Genomic DNA, 22043 nt, shown 5'->3' with positions numbered 1-22043 from the left:
TCTCACCCTTCACCGGGGCCTGTGGAGTGGAACAGCTAGGATGCATTTTAACCTCTGAGCAGAGTGGGCTCAAGTTAGTTTGGAGACAGAGTCACAGGACAAGCAAATTTGAGGGATTCTAGTGCTTATATAATGTTTAACTCCCAAATGTGCTCCCGCCATGAGGACTAAGTGATTTCGATCAAGAGTGACCTTCCAAGCCATCATTTCAGACCCCTCTCCCCAACTTTCCATGTATGTATACATGACATTTCATCATTTTGCATAGAACCGAAAGAAGACCTAGATAGTCAAGGAGTCCACCTATCCTGTGCTGCTAAATATCCGGTGCATGGTCACATGGTCCATATGAGCACACCCTCATGCAGGAACTCCTGGGCAAAGGTTGGCTGTTCCATACAGTGTTTCTCTAATTTAAAGTTCTTTCTTGAGTTTGGCCATTGGGCAACCCTACTGTCACCTTTCTGGATGTTCATTCACACACACAGGTGAAGACATCTCCTGGTAGCTTCATATTGCCGTGCACCATGCTGGGTCCTGGGTTGATGGACCACACATGTAATCTTTTTTTTTTTTTTTTTTTTTTTTTTAATTAAATCTTTATTGTTCAGATTATTACATTTGTTCCTCTTTTTTCCCCCCATAACTCCCCTCCTTCCAGCTCCCACCCCACCCTCCACCCTCACTCCCCACCCACTGTGTTCATCCATAGGTGCATGATTTTTGTCCAGTCACTTCCCGCATCTCCCACACCCCTTTTTCCCCCAAGAATAGTCAGTCTATTCCCTTTCTATGTCCCTGATTCTATTATAATCACCAGTTCATTCTGTACATCAGGTTATTTATTCACTTGATTCTTAGATTCATTTGTTGATAGATGCATGTTTGTTGTTCATAATTTGTATCTTTACCTTTTTCTTCTTCTTCCTCTTCTTAAAGGATACCTTTCAGCATTTCATATAATACTGGTTTGGCGGTGATGAACTCCTTTAGCTTTTCCTTATCTGTGAAGCTCTTTATCTGACCTTCAATTCTGAATGATAGCTTTGCTGGATAAAGTAATCTTGGTTGTAGGTTCTTGGTATTCAGCACTTTGAATATTTCTTGCCATTCCCTTCTGGCCTGCAAAGTTTCTGTTGAGAAATCAGCTGACAGTCGTATGGGTATTCCCTTGTAGGTAATTGAGCCTCTTTCTCTTGCTGCTTTTAAGATTTTCTCTTTGTCTTTTGCTCTTGGCATTTTAATGATGATGTGTCTTGGTGTGGTCCTCTTTGGATTCCTTTTGTTTGGGGTTCTCTGCGCTTCTTGGACCTGTAAGTCCATTTCTTTCACCAGGTGGGGGAAGTTTTCTGCCATTATTTCTTGAAATAGGTTTTCAATATCTTGCTGTCTCTCATCTTCTGGGACTCCAATGACTCTGATATTAGACCGCTTAAAACTGTCCCTGAGGCTCCTTACACTATCTTCACACTTTCGGATTCTTTTTTCATTTTGCTTTTCCAATTGGGTGTTTTTTGTCGAATCTTTGGTTTGATTATTGTACTCCTCTGGTCTGCTATTGGGTATAATATTCTTTATTTCAGTCCGTGTATGCTTACTTTCTAATTTCTTTATCGTAGCATCGAGGGTCTCATTAGTTTTCGTGAGGCTCTGCACAAATTTATGGCAAGCCCTCAAAATTGCGATTCTTAGCTCCATATCCTCCATTTCTGTCATGTTTTTTTGTCTCCGCATCTTTTATGCTTTCTTGGTGCACCCCCTTGTGGTCTCTGTGCGCAGTCTTGTTCTAGCCAAACCTTAATTGTTGTAGTTAACACTAGAGGGATTTGACCCCCAGGCCGGCTGGCTGTAGGAATCAGCTGTATGGAAAACGTCTGCCTTCTGGGGAGGCGCTAATCCAGCCTTTGCCTGAGGCGATCGGCAAATGGCTGTGCGCAGGGTTTGGGCGGGGCGGGCTCAACAGGGCGGGCGGAGGGAGCAGTTATGGCCACGCTCAGTCCCCTTCCCAGAGGCTCTGCTTCTCAGAACCCCGGCAGCCGCTGCAAACCTCGGAGAGAAAGCTGCCCTCAGGTTCCAACTGATGCCGGATAATCCCGCTTCTCCCGTTTGAGTCTGGGTCCCTAGAGACTCGCCCGGATCTGGAGCCCAGAGTCTGAGACTCACTCCCGACAGAAAACGACAACCGCGCCCTCAGCCACCAGCCCGCTTTGCGCGCGCACCTCGGTACCTTTGTATTTTCCACACTGCGCCGCCTCTGAGCCTCGATTTGCTGTTCTCTTTCCTTCTAGTTGTAGAGTCTCTCTTCAGCCAGCCTTCCTGTGGTTCTGGGTGATGTCCGTTCAGTCTTTTAGTTGTATTTTTGAAATGCTTGTTTGCGGCAGTACACATGTAATCTTGCTTCCAGTGGGAACACCAGACAGTCCTTCAGCTATTCCTCCAGGGCCTAGGTTGGGTCCCCTCACTCCCCTCATCTCTCCACCGGGCTTGCTCTAGCTCAGTGGTTCTCAACCTTCTGGCCCTTTAAATACAGTTCCTCATGTTGTGACCCAACCATAAAATTATTTTCGTTGCTACTTTATAACTGTAATGTTGCTGCTGTTATGAATCGCAATGTAAATATCTGATATTCAGGATGGTCTTAAGCGACCCCTGTGAAAAGGCCATTCGACCGCCAAAGGGCCTCGACCCACAGGTTGAGAACCGCTGCGTCTAGCTGGACTTCCCTTCCAGACGGGTGATGATCGTTAGTCTGTACTCGGCCATGTCCAATCAACCAGTCATGACCTTGTAAAATCTCACAACTGTTTTATGAAGCCCTCTCAAAATGAAATTCTAGCTACTATTTTGTCTCCTGTTCTTTAGGGAGCATATTATGTGTCCATGAAACATAAAAAACTAACTCTTACTTACTTTTTTAATAAAGTTCTTACATTTGACACGCCTCCTATATAAGTCTATAGTTAAACATGTTCTGGCACAAATCACAATCAAGTAATATTATGTCTTGCTTCGCCAGAATAATATTTTGTGAAAAATGTTTATGAGAAAAATAATTGAAGCTATTTTGCTTTATACAGTTATTTAAAATAAAAATTATAGGTTAGAAGAGTCTGCATAGCTCTGTCTCGTATAGAGCTTTTTAACAAACTCAAAAGAAAATTAAATACTGTTGAGAAGCTGGCATTAGCCCTTGCCTTTTGGAGACAGACCATCTTATTTGCTCAGAGGTCCACATTGCCAGTGAGAGGAAGCCATGAGCACAGGACTTCAGGTACATGGAGCTTAGAAAATGCTAGAAGATATACTTACCCACGGTGTGTCAGCAGACTCAGACATGGCCCCCAAGATTTCCGTTCCCTGGTGCACATGCCCTGCCCAGTCCTCTGGAATGTGAGCAGCACCTGTGACTGTGAGGGAGTCTGATTCCCATGAATAGGGTATATTCTATGGTAAAAGTAATGTTTCATATGTAATTAAGGCCCTAAATGTTAACTATGAGTTAATTTAAAAAAAATTATTCTGGGTGGACTTGGCTTAATCAGGAGAACCCTTAAAAGAAGTCAGATGCAAAGTGAGAGTCTCTTGCTGGCCTTGAAGGAGCAACGGCCTTGCTATGGAGAAGGCCCCATGGCAAGGACCGTAGGTGGCCTGTAAGAGTTGAGAGTGGCTCCTGGCTGGCAGCCAGTATGGAAATGGGATGTCAGTCCTACAACCGCAAGGAACTGACTTCTGCCAGCAACCAGTGAGCTTAGAAAAGGATCTCAGCTTCAGATGAGATCACAGTCCTGGCTGACTCCTGCATTTTAGCCTGTGAGACCTTGGGCAGAGGACCCAGTTGTGCTGTGCCTGGACTCCTGACCCACAGAAACTGTGAGGTAACAGATGTGTGTTGTTTCATGCTGAGGAGTGTGGGTTCATTTGTTACTCGGCAGTAGGTAACTAATACACAACAGGATCAGTTAACAGTCAGGAAGAGAGTTGCTCAGAGGAAGCATAACCCAGGATGACACTTCAGAGTAACTCGCTTAATCTCATGGTCAATTGCCATGTGGCCACTGAGACAACTTCAAGGGATTGAGATTTCACACTGAACATTCCATACCTGGACACGGATCACCTTTTCTTCCATTGCAGAGGCTCTCCAACTTCATCAGGCATCAGAATCACCCGTCAGGCTTGTGGGAGCCAGCGGCTGGGTTGGAACTGAGGGCTGAGTTTCAGGAGGTCTGGGGCAGGGTCTGAGAACACGCACGGCCCAGGGGAGGCTGATGCTGCTGGCCCGGGGGCCATGCTTTGAGAGCCACGGCTCCTGAACAATCAAGAGGTCCTCATGATCTCCAGGACTGGATTTCTGTATCCAACCTTTTCCTCATTTGACATGAAAACATGTTAACAAGATTTTTTAAAACGAGGCTAAGCCCTAGCGGGTTTGGCTCAGTGGATAGAGCATTGGCCTGCGGACTGAAGGGTCCCAGGTTCAATTCTGGTCAAGGGCACATGCCCGGGTTGCAGGCTCGACCCTCAGTGGGGGGAGTGAGGAGGCAGCCGATCAATGATTGTCTCTCATCATTGATGTTTCTATCTCTCCCTCTCCCTTCCTCTCTGAAATCAATAAAAACGTATTTTTATTAATTAAAACAAGGTTAAAATAAAGAGAAGGAACAGAACCTGGTATACCTTGAGTAATCCAAAGTGCTTTTTATTCTCTAATTAGTCATCTGAGAACCGAGCGAGTGGTGAGAGACTAGTTAAGTCAGGTTCCTAAAGAACGACATTGTTCTGTTTCCACAGCTAAAGGAGTTGGGTCCCACGGACATCTGTGTTTCCCCTCTTTGCAGCTCCAAGGGTCAGATGTCTGTCTTGCACCTGTCACCCCAGGCACCCCTCCGGGCCCCGGTAACCAGATGTCAGTGTGGAGAGGTGCTTTGGGGCAACAGGAAGTTCTCTAAGTGCACCAGTCCCCACCGGAGACCTCACCTTGAACCCCTCGGAGATGCAGCCAGAGCATCAGCCTGGAGAAGAATGAAGTTCTGGCTTAGCCTGGGAGGTGTGCAGGGTCCCGGAAGTGCCCCGGAGACTGGGAGGAGGAGAGAGGACCTATCTCCTGCCAGCAGAAGCGAGACCGCGCGGGGGTCCATGGGGCTGGGAGCACGCGCTGGAGAGAGCTTTGAAACCAGATTATGATGAGGGCAGAGGGTCAACGTTCTTTTATGACATCATTTAAGGATGATTTATTTGGGAGGACTCAGCATTATCATCTTATCCAAAATCACCATGCGTGTCAGAAAGCTTGCTAATAATCTGGGGGAGCGGGGGCGTGGAGGGGGACCTAACTGAAAACAGCTGGGAGGTGGAGTGTGATCAGCGTGTCTTGTTTCTATTATTTGGCTCATTATACAACATGGAAGGAGTGGACCTGAGTGGTTATCCAAGTGCGTCTGCATTTCTGAGTAGAATATAGGTGTGCCTGCCTTTGCACCCCAGAAAAAATGAGTGATCTTGTCCATCAGAGCAGTGTGGGCCCCCCAGCTGCCAGCTTTCCTGCTTTTAGTTACTTTCCCCCCTGAGAGATAGAAGCACTTGGGGGGCTTTCCCCAGGCTGCTGGGAAATGATTGATGGTGGGACTTCTTTTAATCCGAGTAAGGCGGTGGGAATCGGACCCCACGGACTTTGAAGACCACTGCCAAACATCCACAGCACCGAGGCCTGGCAACGTCACCTAATCTCCTACGAGGCGCAAAGCAAGCCCCAAACCAGCTGTGCAATGGCCCCCTCAGGCCGAGGAGTCGGTCAGGCCGGCTTCCTCTCACGCTGCTTCGCGTCCCGCCTCTCAAACCGCCCTCCCCTTGGCCCAGGGCGGCAGCACTGGTGACACAGAGGAGAGAAAACATGTCAAAGGAAACGGACTTGAGGTCCAAGAAACACACCGTGTCTGGTAATATGCCAGGCCCGGGGCCGGTGAAGCCCACCCCGTGGCACCCTGACAATGCCGTGGTGGGGAGATCCAGGCCACAGGCTACCTGGCGACATCCTCAGAGAGAAAAGGCGAGTGGAACACTGAGAAGCTGTCCTGTTTCTTTAAAGTGAGGGATTGCAGCTGTCGGACGCTCTATTTACCACTAGCAATAAATACAGTTGTCACCGAGAGCAATAGCTTGCTCGCCATTCGACAGCTGTTTTGTGACCACAGAGTGGAGTCAGGGTGATGTGTGTCCCGTGCTCATCTGGAATGCCTCAGCAACCACCTCAGCGTTTCGGCCTCTTTCCACTCGGGCCATGAATGTGGAGTCCCCAGGGGGGAACCTCCGGTCCTTCTAGAAGGGACTAGGAATACGAGAGAGAGGGCAAGAAGGGCAGAGAGCCCACGCTGTTTGGGCGCCAAACATCCCAGTTGCTGGGCTCTCAGTTCCCGGAGATGATGAGATTATAACACAAGACCCACAACAATTCACACAGGTTGCTTTCAGGCAACGTCGGTCACCAAAAAAGTGCAAATGCAGACGCCGAGGTGACTCCAACTCGCCGTGCTAGGCCAAGCTTGTTTTATTACATACATTCTGCACTCTAAGAACTAGTAACTTCGTATTGTAAACATTAAGCATACAGAGATTTCAAGGCCACATTCTACCACTGATTGTCTCTTTTGTCATGTATCTTTGGCTGGCCGAGATCAACTCGTAGTGTATAAATGCATAAGTTATATAATTATTATATAAAAAGGGGGGGGGGGACCGCATGGACTTGTATACTTCATTCTGACAAACGCACAGCGTTCGCGACTCGAAGGGACCCCGGAGCCCGCCTGGCCCAGAGCCGGGCGATGTCGGAGCGCAGCGGCCCAGAGCGACTCTCGCCGGACCCCCCCGGGGAACAGAGCCCCCACGAAGCCATGCCGTCCCGAATGACTCTTTTAAATATCAGACAATTCCAGTTACAATTTTCTTTGGACAAACAAACAAAAAGAAAAGAGATGCATGTTTTCGTGTCTGAATCCCTCCACTGCCCCTCGCTCCGTTCCGCCACGTCCTCCCTCTCACACTGGCTTTGGTGCAGCACTGACCGCGTTCAACCGCGAGTCCCCGTGATGCCTTCTCCGCAGTCCCAACACCGTCCCCTGTCCAGCTGCACGGCCTGAGCTCCCGCCCAGCCCTGCCTCCTCCGGCTCGGCCCCCTCCGCACCCGCCCGCACATCCTCCAGCCCTCCTCTGCATCCACTCTCTCTCCACGCACGTGCTCAGTCCCGCGTCCGGCTCCTGGCCCCTGGAATACTGTAAAGGAGTTGGAGACTCTGGGTCGTCTTCACAGCTTGGGAGAGCTGGCAGCCCTCCGTCAAATGGAATGAATCTGATTTCACCCGGAGCAGCAGGCGCCGATGAGTTTCGTATCCACGTCCGCTGCACGGTCTCTTTTTTCTTTTTCTGCTTTGTTTTTGATATGTTTCTGTTTTTAAATACAGGTAGTTTTCCTTCAAATGGCATTAGGAACAGTACGTCAGATCCAGACTGTGTTTTCTGGATTGCTTTGGTTCCATCCTGGTGTGCATGAGCAGGATTCTGGACTCTGAAGTGTCTACACATCTTCAGGCCACCTTTTCTTTGGCACTTTGTCCTATGACCTCAGGCTTCTACCTACAATGTCTTTTACAAGGTGGGCCCACAGATCCCAGGTCTGTGTACGTCCCATGGTCAGCATCCGCTGTCTCTCTGTAGTCATACTTTGGTCCTTCCCTCCCGCTAAGAGTCTTTGGGTCTCGTCCCTGGCTTCCTTCCCCATCCCCCGCCCAGCTTTCTCATTCCTCTTGAGGCACTTTTTTTTTGTTTTTTTTTTGATTCCTGGTCTCCGATAGAGTGTGTGGCAATGTCCCGGCGGTGACTGCGTGCTGTTGGGAAAGGCCCCTCTCGGCTCTAGTAGTAGGTGCCCAGGTGAGAGGGCATGTGGCTGGCTGGCAGCCTCGTGTTCGGGTAGATGCCTCCGGTCGGGGAATTCCAGTACGGGTTCGGGGCCGCGAAGAAACTGGACGAGGTCACGGGGAGGGCCGGGGGGTGGGGCGCCACAAAGTTCATCTTCTGCGGGTGGGCGTGGTAGGAGCCCATGTACGGGAGGTCCGAGGGGTACTTGTAGAGAGAGGACTCCGGGGGATGGGGCTGGAGGGCCTGGGCGATGCCGTGGAAGTCGAACTTGTAGGCGTAGCGCTTCCCGTGCACCTTGGTCATGATGTTCTTGTCGTAGTAGTAGCGGAGGGCGCGGCTGAGCTTGTCGTAGTTCATGTTGGGCTTGCTCTTCCGCTCGCCCCAGCGCCGGGCCACCTCGTCCGGGTCCGTCATCTTGAACTCCCCGTTGGTGCCCTCCCAGGTGATGCAGTTGGAGTTGGAGCTGTCGGAGAGGAGCTCCAGGAGGAACTGCCAGAGCTGGATCTGCCCGCTCCCTACGGGGGACAGGAAACAGAGCAGTGAGGACGGGGTGCACAAAGAGGTAGCCTTTCTTCAGTGACAGGGGGGTGCTACTGGGCACCCAGGGCCCTTTCTCAGGCCAGCACCTGTCTCTCAGATGCTGGGGCCTCCCCTGTTCTGCTGACAACTGCCCGTGGCTGGACAGGAGCCGCCTGGCCCATTCCCAGCAGCCTGCGGCCAGAGGGACAGACCAAGGCTACGGGAGACGGGCCCCCCTGCCTCAGGGAGGGGCCCAGCCTGGGAAGCTGTTCATGCTCCCGAGGTTCCCTGAGATCAGACTGAAGCAGGGGTCCACTAGGGCCCCAGGGTCCTCTTCCCCCTGCCCTGTCCTGCTTCCCCCGATCCCTCTCTCCTGAGAACATGCCCTTAGCTAATCACACGCACAAGGATCCTCATCCCAAACTCTGTGTGCAGGGAACCTGCCCTAGGACGATGGCCCTTGGTGACTATCCGTCTGGTTACAAACCCAAGTCCTTCCTAAGAAGCAGAGAATTCCTATGGGGCGAGTGGATGGCAGGCTGGTCCCATCCACTCCTGACTTCTCAGAAGAACATCCAGGTCAACACGATGTTTGCAGGGGTAGGGGGTGGAGGGCCTGTTTTTCCTATGTTGTGAGGCAGAATGGGCCGTTATGTGGATGGCAGTAATGACTTAATGCCATTTATATTGGCGAGGTCAAGTGGAAGAATAAAAGTCAGATTTAGGAAATGAACTCCTAAAAAGTTTATGGAAAAAAAATAAGAGAATGGAAGTAAACACCGTTATTTCTAACATAACATTTCGCTGGCACTCGGAAAGCCATTCTGTCAAAACTTTTCCCAGAACAGAACTCGCCCACTCAGAATGAGGAAGTTTAGAGAAGCGTTGGCCCTCTTTCAAACCAGATCGCCCCTTTCCAGTGTTTAGGCAAACGCATCGTAACGGAAAGCCACGTGTGCGCCCCGCGCTGCCGTGCCAACTGCGCTCACAAGTTTCCAAGGAAGGAGAAGTGCTGCAGTGAGTGGCTGCAGGTCCCCGGGGGGAGGGAGGCAGGCTCCAACGAGGTTGAGGGGTCCTTGCTAGACTGGGGTGCACCGTCAGGATTCTCCTGACCCCATGGGAATCAGCTTTCAGAGATGCAGCTTTTATGTTTTCTTAAATTCAGAGACAAATCAGGCACCTCACCACAATGTTACAATACCTTCCAGCGGTTCTCAACCTATGGGTCGCGACCCCTGAAAATACATCCTGCCTATCAGATATTTACATGACGATTCATAACAGTAGCAAAATTACAGTTATGAAGTAGCAACGAAAATAATTTTATGATTGGGGGTCACCACAACATGAGGAACTGTATTAAAGGGTCGTGGCATTAGGAAGGTTGAGAACCACCAGCGTAAAGCTTACGCTGACTCACGGCTCGCTAAAGGGGAGAAGCATTCAATACTGACAGTCATACTGAATCCCAGGAGAGACCCCGGGGTGTCCAGCAGGTTAAAGATGCTTTGCAAATGCATCAGAAGCAGGTCTTTTCTCCTGGACTCCCCGCTACAGCGGCCTGGGGCTTATGGCCACAAAGACTACCTTTCATTATACTCTCAGCGAGAACCCAGGGACATGATCGGGTGGTCAAAGTCGCTTTAACTGGCAACCGTTCAGGGAACCGATGTCACGTAGACCTCAATTACGAATTTGTTTTCCACTCAGTCCTCTCACCAGCTCCCTGTGTAAGCCGTCCAGCTCGCACCTCCTCGTTCCCACGCGGGCCACGTGGGGAGGGCTGTGTCTGTGAATCCATCCCCCCGCCGGCCCGTGAGAAAGGTCAGCCTTCCCCGACTGCGTCCCGAAGGCGATTGCGTTCGGTCCAGCCGCACATTTGAAAGGTATTAGCAGCTTGTAGGGCGTCACACTGGGAGCCTTCGCCTTCTCGGGACCACAAACTGTTCTCAATCAAGTCTTCTTGCCCCCAACGTCTCATTAATATGCATTTTAAACACACACACAAAGGATGGAGTGGGAGAACCATATGGTTTTAGTGTATATATTGTAACCAAAGGATTAATACTTGGGAAAAAAAACCATATGGGACCTGGGGATAGAGAAGAACACGGATTTTTGATTTAGCAATCTGACATATGCTTCAGCATAAACAGGGAATCATCTGAAAATAAATATTCAGGCAGCCTCTTCAGCGAAGAGAGCAATTCCACAGATTTGTAGAAACACACAGACCTTCCTACGCAGCTGAAAGAATATTCGGGATCTGCCCAAACGTGGACACTGCCCCCCAGGAACCTGTCCCTTGGCCGCTTCCTGTACAATCGTGGACCACGGGACCAGCGGACAGCCGGCCCCGTCTCTCCTGCTTCAGAAGCACTAGCTGGCCCGGACTGAAAGCCCTGGATGGAAACTCAAGCTCAAGAAACGGATGAGCACTCCTCCCTGTTTGCCCTAAATGAGCCCCTAGGACCCGGGCTCCGGCCTCTGAGCATCCCCGGGGTCTGTGGGAATGAGATCTGTAAACAAAACCCATCGGCTCCCAAACCGGAGAACCCCACGTAAATGCAAGCTCAGCGAACGCACAGGAAACGGACACTCTGTCCAGCTCACTCACGGTTGCACCTGACACCCATCACCAACGCCACCGCCTCGCAGCACAAGCACACAGCCTCACCGGGCGAGGTCAGGGGTGCACAAGGCAGCTGAGAAATCGCAGTCGCTGGGAAGGTAAAGGGGTTACTCACGGCCACACAATTTCAGCAGCAACCTAGTCAGTTCTTTTACTGTCAAAGCAATAACGCTGATGGTGCCACATGGGTGCATTTTAGACTAGTGGGTATGGGTCCCAAGGCAAGATACCTAAGGCTTGGGAAGCTTAGAGTGACTTGGGGCGCTCGCTGGCCAAACACACAAGTAAAAGGAGAAGCTCTTGTAAGACCCAAGCCTCCTACAGGCATCACCACCTGCACCTCACGAGTAACAACTGTCTCAAGAACATCCTCAACACGAGGAAGGAGTACTCAGTTTGACCAGGGTAGGCGTGCGCGGTGGGGCGCCATGGGGGGCTGCCCGCCTCCAGGAGAGCCCAGCGGGGTGAGCAGCACAGGGCTTGGAAGAGGCCCAAAGGCAATGCTTTCATTTTCCAGAGGAAAAAAGAGAAACAGGGCAGCAAAGAGGTCCAGACTGAGCTTAAAAGGGCAGAACATCTGAACGGTTTATAAACCACAGAGCAGAGCAGAGCAGGCGGGGGGGGGGGGGGGGGGGGGGGGGGAGGGAGGGTTTAGCAGCTGTGGGATGAGCAGGGCTGTCCCTGAGCAGGACACTGTGGGGACAGCCATTGGAGAGCCCAGCAGGCTCCACGGTGGCAGTCGTCTGGGGCCACTGTGGCTCAGAAAGGACTTGCTGGAGGGCCAGGGTGTCTGGCGGCTTCCAGGGCCACTGTGGTGACAGCACTGCTGGCTGGCTCCTGGCTTCACCACGAATGGGACCTGGGGCAGCTCCCCTAGCTCTGTGCCTCGGTGTTCTCACCTGTAAAACGGGCTGATGGCAAGAGCCCGACCTTCAGGGTCACTTTGAGGATGAACACAGTAGGTGACACTCTGATTCTGACTGGTTTGGGCTGGAGGTGCAAGTTTAAAGGAAGGTACACCCCTGGCCTGGAGCTGGAGGAAGCCACTGGATGCTTGCTGGGTGCCAGGGATGTAGGTGACTAATTTGCAAAAGGTCAGCGAGGGTCAGAACCCTGCTGCAGGCAGCAGCCCTGAATCAGCGCACAAACCTGCTCTCAGGCCCAGGCCTGCACATCCCCTCCAGCCCCTCCCAGGGGTCCCCTCCCTGGGCCGGGAGCTTGGGAAGTTCCCAGTGGGAGACTGGCCACGCCAGAACCCCCTAACAATGAGCAGCACATCCTAAAACGGTGCCGGGTTTTGCCTGAGCCACATGCACTGTCCCAGCCGCAGGGGAAGGCTCCCCAGGTGTCCCCAGGCAGCCACCCAACGTACCACCACAGGCCTCTTTCGTGGAAAGGTGGCCTCGGTTCATTCAGGGAGCCACGTGAAACTCGAGGCCCGCCTGACGGACAGAGAGGAGCTGCCTGGTCCACAGGGTAACCCAGGGGCACCCTTTCCCAGCAGGAGAAATACGGGCCAAGTGCACAGCAGTGAATGCCTGGGGCGGAGATGGCGCGATGCTGACATCGCCCGTGCATTCACGCTCCATGATGTCATCTTCCCACTGAAAAGAATGTGCACCGTGGAAAGAGCCAGCACTGGGAGGGATGAGGGATTTATTTTTCAGAGCTCGGAATAATAGACTCCGACAGGAAGGAGCATTCATAGAAAGATGAAAGACACGCCGGTCCCGGGGAAAGGCCACGTGAGTACAGCTGATGGGGCCCAAGGCCGGGTGGAGAGAAGGCCTAAGTCAGTGATGGCGAACCTATGACACGCGTGTCAGAGGTGACAAGCGAACTCATTTTTTTGGTTGATTTTTCTTTGTTAAATGGCATTTAAATCTATAAAATAAATATCAAAAATATAAGTCTTTGTTTTACTATGGTTGCAAAGATCAAAAAATTTCTCTGTGTGACACGGCACCAGAGTTAAGTTAGGGTTTTTCAAAATGGTGACACGCCGAGCTCCAAAGGTTCGCCATCATGACAAGCTAAGGAACAAAATCTTCATGTGCAGGTCAGAAGTAGGATGCCGCCGCCTCCCCAAGCCCGCCGAGAAAGGTTTCAGGGGTAGAGGGTGGTCCTTCATAAGAAGCGAGAGTCCCTGGCTACTTAGGTACCAAGACATCTTCCCAGGCCTCCCGCCTCCGCCCAGGCCCTCTACCTACGGTGGGCATCCCAGCTGCTGGGCACCGTGTGCCACTGTGAGAGCTGAGGCTCTGCTCACGGGCCGGCCACTCTCTGAGCCCCCTCTCCCCTAAGCCACACCTTTGCGCTGTGACATGGGCGTGGACCTGTATTTCACCGGCCGGCGTGTGTGTGTGGGAAGGCCAGTTCGGGCTTGTGTGGCACCCCGGCACTTCGCTCCCTCCCTGACCCCAGACCCACCCCGTGCACCTGAACAGCTGCTAACCGCATGGCGAGCCTTCCTTTCTCACCTCTCACTCCCCGTTCTCCCAGACCTCGCCGCCCCGCCCCTCCCCGGGCTTGCTCAGGGAGTTTAGGGGAAGGCAATGAAAGACGTTGCAGACAGAGTCGGGGTTCAAATCTGGCCTCCCCTCTGATTGGCTGGGTGACCCGGGAAAAGTTACCCACTTTCTCTGACCTCCGGCTGCCAGGACCCCAGGCGAGCGCGCCGCACAGGCATCATGTGGGGGAGCGGTCAGAATGTGGTCTCAGGTCACTGAATTAACGCTGCCAGCCTCTGGCTTCCATCTTTTCCTCTCTCGAGAGCACCACTCCAGTCCCGCCTCCCTAAGCACCTCACTCACAGTCACCGCTTCAGTTCGAAGGCTGTGGAGGCCCCTGCAGACGGAAAGCTGGGCACGGGCAGGGGGAGGGACCGAGACCTGGACACGCGGCCACCAGGCGGGGCTCATGTATGAGGGAAGTGCCTGCGGCTGCCCAGGTTGCAGTGTGGCCATTCCCTACGCCCTCTCTCCACGGCATGTGAGCTCCCTGAGCGTCAGGATGAGATCTTACTGCTCTGACACTTACTTCTTCACTGAGCACCTGGTCCAGACCCAGGGAGGGCAGGAAACAAAGCAGGCCCTTCCAACCCGTCAGACGCTTAAAGAACATTTGCTGAATTCATTGACACGAACTAAATAGAATATCAAAACAGCAGACTCTCTAAATCAGCGGTTCTCAACCTGTGGGTCGCGACCCCTTTGGCGGTCGAACGACCCTTTCACAGGGGTCGCCTAAGACCACCCTGCATATCAGATATTTACATTACGATTCATAACAGTAGCAACATGACAGTTATGAAGTAGCAACGAAAATAATTTTATGGTTGGGGTCACAACATGAGGAACTGTATTTAAAGGGCCAGAAGGTTGAGAACCACTGCTCTAAATCATCGTATCTTATGTTCCCAAAGCATAGCCTCCCTCGAGGGGACGTGTGCTGACTCTGAATCTTTCCCATTTCCGGCCCGATCTTGGCCTTGACATTTAGGAAATACACTTTCCAGCGTGTGCTCGCAAGACGCCCATGCCATCCTCGCGTCTGACTTGCTGCTGAGAATACGCAGCCTGAGTGGTGGGTTTCTGCAGCCCGGCTGGCTCGGATCGGAGGGTCACCAAGCAAAACAGTGGGGTTGGCACTGGCAGGTGGCCACAGGTGACCACCCTCACAAGGCCCGGGCTACAAACGGGCCAGGGAAGAACCCGCCCTTTCTCCTGGCATTGAAGTGGAGAAACAGACCATTCTGAAGATAACCCTGGATTTGAAATCGGAGGGTTGTAAGCAACATTCTCCTTTTTGAAATATGATTTAACTGCTTGTGTAATAGGTTGAATTGTGCCCCCCCCCCAAATTCACATGCTGAAGTCCTAGCCCCCCAGAACCTCAGAATGTGACCTTACTGGACACGGGGTCTTCACGGAGGTGATCACGTTAAAGTGAGGTTATCAGGGTGACCCTAATCCGATATGACCAGTGCTGGTATGAAAGGGTGACAACACTGGGAACAGAGACCCACGTAGAGGGAAGACAGGGGAAGGGATGCAGGCAGAAGGTGGCTGCCTACAAGCCAAGGAAGGATTCTGCACCAGGTCCCTCCTTCATGACCCTCAGAAGGAACCAGCCCTGCAGACACCTGGACCTTGGATGTCGTCCTTCAAAACGGACACAGGAAACATCTGTTTTCTAAGCCTCTGTCCCCCTCCATGGCCTTTTTTCTAGTGAACCTAGGAAATTCAGGCAGCGTGGATGAGGTCACGATGCTCTTTGCAGAAGCTAAAATCTTCATTTATATCCTGGCCGGTATTTTTCCGCTTGGGCGACTAATCCAGTGAGACCTAACCCTTCCGTGGAAGGAACTGGTCACCCTTGCCAATGCATCTTTCACAACAGCCACTGCCATAACCGCTAGCAACCACACCAGCCATATCTCACCTGGGTTTGCAAGGCGGCTACTCGTTGGTCCAAGGATTTGATAAGGATCTACAGAGAAAAGAAAAGGTGTCAAACCTTAAAGACAAGGCTGTGACTCGGTGATGTCACTGTGGGCGTTCTCCTGACTGTCTTGTGCTCCCCGATTTCAGAGCTGAACATGTCCCCCACACCAAGGTCACCTGGCGCCACCTGTGTTAGATAAAACCTCCCAGGGGAGCTGAGTAAAGTGTCTTGCTCAGGGCCTCCTCGTTTGGCTGAGCTCAGAGTTGGCCTGGGGTTCACCCAGCCCCGTGCTCTCTCCACCCCAGGAAACAAATAGGCACACGACTTAAGTCCCTAGATGGCCAGCTCCGTGTGGGCTGTGCTGACAGCCTCACTGATAATATCGACTCCCCACTGTGCTGTGTGTGGACTGGGCACCGGTGTGGGCACTGCTGCACCTGAGGGCACCGGTGTGGTATGCCTGGACTGTAAGGTGAAACTAAAAGAACTCATGAGCCACACAGAGACACCCTGTGTGCAAGCGGAATGTTTCCTTCCACATTCACTGTGCAGATAGACTGTGGAGCTGTTTTAACCAACTCCCCTGTCACCCTGGCTGAGTAGACGGATCGCTCCGTCCCCGATGGATATATGAAACAGTTGTGAAGAAGACAAAGCAACATGAGTCTCGTTTAGCAAAGGACACATTTTAGAAATATGCCACCCAACCTGTTGCTTCGCTCATGGCCACCGAGGCTCCCGGACACATACCTAGCTGAGGCCGCTGGTCTTCGGTTTTGGGCACTGTGGAAGGAGATGGCTGAGCAGCTGAACGTGAGAAAACAAGAGAGACAGTGAGCTGTAACTTCTATGTGGCCACTCATCTTTGATGCTGTGGTATCATCGTCCCATCAACTACCTCAGTGATGTAACAGTCTCCCTTTTATAATAAACATCTTACAGGAAGGAAAAATTTCTTTTCTCATGAAACCAAATGTGTACATTGCAGCAAAAAAAAAAAAAAAAGAGAGAGAGCACTTTGTTATTTCAAAAAATGTATTTATACCCCCCTTTTCCAAAAGAAAAGAATTTGCAATGGCTTACAAAACAGATTTAAATGAATCGCAATCTAAAATAAGTAAAAGGGAAATGATCAGTAAACTGAAATAAAGCCAGGGAGGCTGTGAACATGGCCGAGATCAGGAAATCACTCCGTGTTTGATCTGCACTCAGCTATCCCAGGAGACACGTGTGAGTGCGCACTGAAGTCCATGACAGCAGTCACTTCTCTTTGTGGGGAAGTGGGTATAGCCTGAAGACTAGCTGTGCCTGTCTTGCCAAGGGGAGGAACACCTTCCATGTTGGAAAACCATCTATTAGCTACAGAAATGATGTTTACTCCATCAAGAGGGACCCTGTGCCACGTGCATTCAAGGCAGTCGGAGCCAACACCTCACCTTTCGACTGGGGGGCGGGGTGGCCGTGACCCGTCCAGGCTGATCTCCTGGGTGGCTCATAAGGTAAATCTGTAAAGACGAAGAAATTGACTAAAAGATCAATAATTTACTTTTTATAACAGATATCTTATATGTGTTTTGTGTTTATTTGAGTAAATATTGTGCAAGAAAAGCCAGTCATCCAAAGAAATGTTCAACCTGGATTCCATCAGATTCAGGTTTTATTTACAAATGATAACTTTGTGTATTTTACTGATCTGACATTTCTACCCGTTAATCTGCCACCCCCACTGACAGATTCCCCCAGAGCCTGCGGACTCTCCTAGGGTGACCTCCAACCACAGGGCAGGCCACACTGAGGGTTTCTTCCCGTTGAAGGCGTCCTGCACCCAATGGGACTGACCTGTATCCAGCCCTTTTTTATCTCCAGGACCATCCAGAACAGAGCCCACAACTCTGACCGATCAACCAGTTCTTGCCTGAGGTCTGCACCCCAACCCCCAAATGATGCTCGCGTTCCTGCTCCGTTTTCTTCCCTGAAAATGAGCTCTGCCTCCTTATCCTTATTCTCCGCTGCCTCTCTCGGCCACCCCTCACTTTCTCTTTATAATCTCAGCCTTTTATGTTGAATCACTCTTCACTGTCTCCTCCTTTTCCTATGCAGATGCCTCCTCTTTCTCCTTCTCGAAATGAATTTAGAATTTCTCTAACGTGAGTGGCATGACATAAACTGCAAGGCTGAGGGGGCAGTGTCCCTCCCCACCGCGTGCCAGCAATGACCGCCAGGGCCTCAGGAGAGGCCAATCATTCCTTTGCATGGACCACGTGCGATCACTCGCCCCATCACTCTCTATGCACGTTGCATATGCAAATTTAATACCCACTTCTGCATCCTCGGTGCAAGTTCTAGCAATGGTTAAGAAGACTCTAAGTCATTTTCTTTCGAAAACATATTCCAGGGACACTGTCATGCACGCTCCGGCTGTGCACATATCACGCTGCTTCTACCTCCACCTTAGTACAGAACCATTTCAAAAAAACTAACTGCATCTTCCTGGACTGAAGGGTCTCAGGTCAGTGCCACGGGTCATGCCGGGCCAACCAAGAAGCCACAGCCAGATGTTTCGGGGCGACGTCGCTGCCAGGCACCTGGAGACGGCTGCAGCGTCGCCCTCGCAGGGCAGCGCAATGCCGCTTGCTCTGAGCCTCGCTTTAAACAGCTCATTTTACTTAAAGCTGGCAATCTGGTGGGTCCGTCTCCCAAAAGCTGGACTGCGCTGCGGAAGACGTGTCTCTCCCCGTTTTCAATCCCAGAGAGAAGGGCCGTGAAATGTAACCTGAACATCAGCACTGAGCGGCCGTAATTTACTTGGTCTGCTTGGCTGCCGGCATCCCCGGCGGGGTGGTCGCTGAAACCCTACCCTCGGGGCTTCGGCTGGGCTGGACAGCTTTTCTGTTTAATCGCAGCCATGGCTCGCCACTCCCTGCGGGCTGGCATCGTCGCATCGTTGGACTGACCGCCAGCCTTTCCCACCCGGCTCCTCGGTCTCACTTTTCTGGTGTCGGGGTTGGTTACCCGCGGGGATTAAACCGGCAGCCGCTATCTATTTACAACGAAAGGAATTCCAACCTAAGTTTCTGGGAGCCTTGTGCATAGGAATTCTCATCCAGTTGCATTTAATCTGAAAAGTGGTTAGTTAGCCAGAGTTTCCACGTGAGGATTGTTTTGGAACAAAAGACAAATCTACGGGCCAGACCATCCTAGCAGCATCCAGCCCAATTCAGGAGCAGGGATCACACATTTGTCCTACTTGTGTCCTGGGATGGAGAGCCCGGGGCTGGGGGCCGGGGACCCCAGGGCCTTCTGTGTACCAAATGCTGAAGCAAGATAATATGTAGCGTGTCCCCAAAATTATATACACCCACTTTGAATACTTATAAAGGCAGTGTTTTTAAAATACAGTTCACTTTCAATATGGAGCTAACAGCTGTTACAGTGCGGACACATTTTGGGGGGACTCCCTGTAGAAATACATTCTAGACCCTCGTTTCTCCAAGTGCAGTCCGAAGGCCAGCAATACAGGCAACATCTGGGAGCTGGTGAGAAGTTCAGAATCTCTCTCCAGATTGACTGTTTCGGAACCTGCATTTACCAGGACCCCGGGGACGGTGCACACTGACACGGAGGAAGCCTGTTCCAGGCCTTTCCACGGCTCTGGTTCAGAACGCTGTGCCCGACAGACACTCATTTCAGAGGCACTGCCCGAGAGCGGCCACACAGAGAAAGAAGTGTGTGCAAAGAGTTCTAGATCGAACGGTTTTATCTGAGATAGATGAACACTAACAGAATTTATAGCAAGTGTCAGTAGGTTAGTTTGCTGCTATTTTAAATGTAAAGAAAAAAGTATGGCGGCTGGAAAAAATTAAACACCAAACTACTAATAGAGAAATGTTTTTGAGGCTCTATTTCCCCCCTAAAATCCTCCTTAGGGTGTGTCACCCTGTCCATCCTCCCTTGAAAGTAAGTCAGGACCTAAACGACACCAAGTCTGGTCTTTAGCCAAGAACCTGCGATGTCCACGTGAACAATGACTGGCAATGACTTGGTGTTCGAGAGCAGCTCCGGGGGTCCCATGTTCGCAAACATGTCACCACGGAAGATAAGCGGGCTTTGTTTGCCTTCATGACATTCTGGCCCGATGCAGCCTTATCAGCTGCCGATCACAGCTGAGGGTGCCCAGCCCCTCCCTCCTCCCCCCCCCCCCCCCCCCGCCCCCGGCACCGGGGGGTGTGACGGGGAAACGCTGGGTCAGCCTCGCTGAGATGAGGCACGGCCAGCCGTGACCCCGGGCCAGCCGTGACCCCGGCAGCACCTTCGCCCTGGGGCAGAGGCGGTGGAGTTTACTGAAGAATGACGGCTCCCTGCACATGGGCAACTCACCCTCGGTGACAGCAGGAGGGCTTGTCACACGGGTCTACGCACACTCCGTTCTCAGGGGCCCCTTCAGTGCTCTCCACGCCTCTCCAACCTTGGTGTTCGAGGCGGCTAACTCTGGCAGAAGGGCCTGCTCGGGGAAGGTGGATTTCTAGCAGGGAGCTGGCCATTTTTTTCTGTAACAGACTCTGTGTAAAAACTGAGCTTTCTAAACCCCATTACACAGGCAGCTCGGGTTACAGAGAAGCAAATGCCAGGATCCGGACCAAAAACACGAAGCTACAAACAGGGTGTTATCACTCCTCTACAACCCCACCTCTGCGTACATGCTAGGAGCTGGGATCGGTTCTTGATCCTGAAAGAGCCACCCCCCCCCACCCCCACCCCCCACCAGGACATCAAATAACCAAGACAGCATCCTCCCGGCCCTTCCTGCAGTTACCTTCCTGCGGCGTTAACCTCACCCAGTTCACATGCTCCTCCTCCAGCCCGCGGAAGAACCACCCTCCCACTTACTTTCCCAAGGGCCAGAACAGGGACTGTGGGCGAGTCCCCCTCATTCTGCAGGACCCACCCCACATTTACAGAGCAGCTCCGGGGGTCCCAGCTGGGCTGGATGGGGAAGGACAGGCCTCGCTGGCTCCCAGTGAACTCAGAGGCCAAAGGCAAAGACAGAGACGAGAGCTGTTGCCAGAACCAACCTATAACCCAGGTTTAATGGGAGGAAGATTCAGACGATGAAGTCTCTCTCCTGTTTTCCTCCAGACATTTCCACAGCCTTCTAACCCCCATCAAAGACATGGGGAGCCGGGGCATTTCACATGCCCCCCCTCTCCCCCGCTCTTCCCCGCCCCCGGCTAGGTTTGCAGACCTCTGGGTAAAGTACAGCCGTGGAAAGCGAAGAATGCGTGCTTAGTCCTCTGCTAACATCCGGGCTTTCCAAAGCGCCCCACAGGGGAGAAGGGGTTACCCCACTGTCTGGCTGTGCCGAGTGGTGCTGACCGGCACTAGGCTGCCAGCTCCAAGGCAGGGATAACTCTAATTCCAAGAAACCCTTGAAGAGCAGCCGCTGGAAAGTGAAAGTCCAGGCTGCACTCCCAGGCTCAACGCGCCACTCTCTTTTGATAACATCCTAGATGGGTATCATGATGCCGGAGTTGCCATGGTGATGGAGGAGGAGAGGAGGGGGTTATAGAACGTCCTCCTTGGCGCACACAAGAGCTTTCACATAAACTGCCCCCAAGATGCCAGGCAGGCGGCACATGTCGAGGTCAGAAACCAGCTTGCAAGCTCCTAGGAGTCAGACCTGTCTCTGTCCCTGCCAGCTGAGACCACCAGGGCCATAGCTCCAAAGGCATGCGCTCAGCAGGGGAGGAGGGGGTGGGGGGAGGGTGTCCGATGCTAATGACTGACAACTCGAGGAACACATGAAACATCCTGAAACAAGATCGCAGAAACGGAATGTGAGTGACACTCCTCTGTGCTATCACCTCCTAGGAGTGGGGGAGGGGCTGCCCTGAATGCTGATGTGTAGGAAAAGGACGGGGGAGGGGGTGGGGGAGGGGGCGGGGGGGGGGTAGGGAGGAGGTGCATTCTGAATGGGGAACATTCCAGGGAAAGTTCATAGGAAGCAGCCTGGGAAGAGGGGGGATGAGCGTGAACGGAGGAGTGAATGTCCGCGTGTGGTTGGTTACCTGTCAGGTCCCCAAGTCTTGGCCGATCACGGGGTCCAACTGAAATGCCACACCGATGTGACAGGGCAAGCAGGAGGGGGCTCTGGAATAAGGGGTCCATTTGGGAAGATCAGCCACAAGAGGGTAGACTGGGGGCAGCGGCCCAGGGATGGGTGACTTGAGGCAGGAAGGAAAGGAGGGAGGTGGGTGGGCGGCAGGACACAGGGAGGTGGGAGGACGTGGGAGTGGGGGACTGGAGTGGACACGCCGATCATGGCACAGCCACCCGAGGGTGCCGGGCACAGAAACAGGTGCCTATCTGGGGCTCCAGGCCCTCTCCACCGTCACCTCTTCTCAACGCAGAGAGATGCCCACCGACCACAGGGACACGGTCACACTCCCAGTGAACCCCTCACCCATGACTCCTGCAGCTTAGGGGTCAGCTTGACAGCCCCCGAGCTGTCACAAGGATCCCACTTCCACCGTCACCG

The 22043-nt window shown here is 52.3% G+C and overlaps 1 protein-coding gene across 5 annotated transcripts in view; it reads right to left on the bottom strand.

Annotated features, from left to right (window-relative positions):
- Positions 1-6510: 6510 nt before the first annotated feature.
- ERG (ETS transcription factor ERG) overlaps positions 6511-22043 on the bottom strand; it is a 153455-nt gene continuing 137922 nt past the window's right edge. For all 5 annotated transcript variants that reach the window (XM_070407188.1, XM_070407189.1, XM_070407190.1 and 2 more), the window contains 4 exons: positions 16945-17013; positions 16259-16315; positions 15506-15553; positions 6511-8426 (listed from right to left, as the gene is read on the bottom strand). In XM_070407188.1, coding sequence (XP_070263289.1) covers positions 7906-8426; positions 15506-15553; positions 16259-16315; positions 16945-17013 — 695 coding nt within the window. In that variant the 3' untranslated portion in view covers positions 6511-7905. The remainder of the gene's footprint in view (positions 8427-15505; positions 15554-16258; positions 16316-16944; positions 17014-22043) is intronic.

Source organism: Myotis yumanensis, unplaced genomic scaffold, assembly GCF_028538775.1.
Source record: "Myotis yumanensis isolate MYYU_CA2020_CCGP unplaced genomic scaffold, mMyoYum1.0.hap1 SCAF_2, whole genome shotgun sequence".
In the NCBI taxonomy this organism is placed as follows: domain Eukaryota; kingdom Metazoa; phylum Chordata; class Mammalia; order Chiroptera; family Vespertilionidae; genus Myotis; species Myotis yumanensis.
Note: the sequence above shows the minus strand (reverse complement) of the source record. Positions and strands in the feature narration are given on the sequence as shown.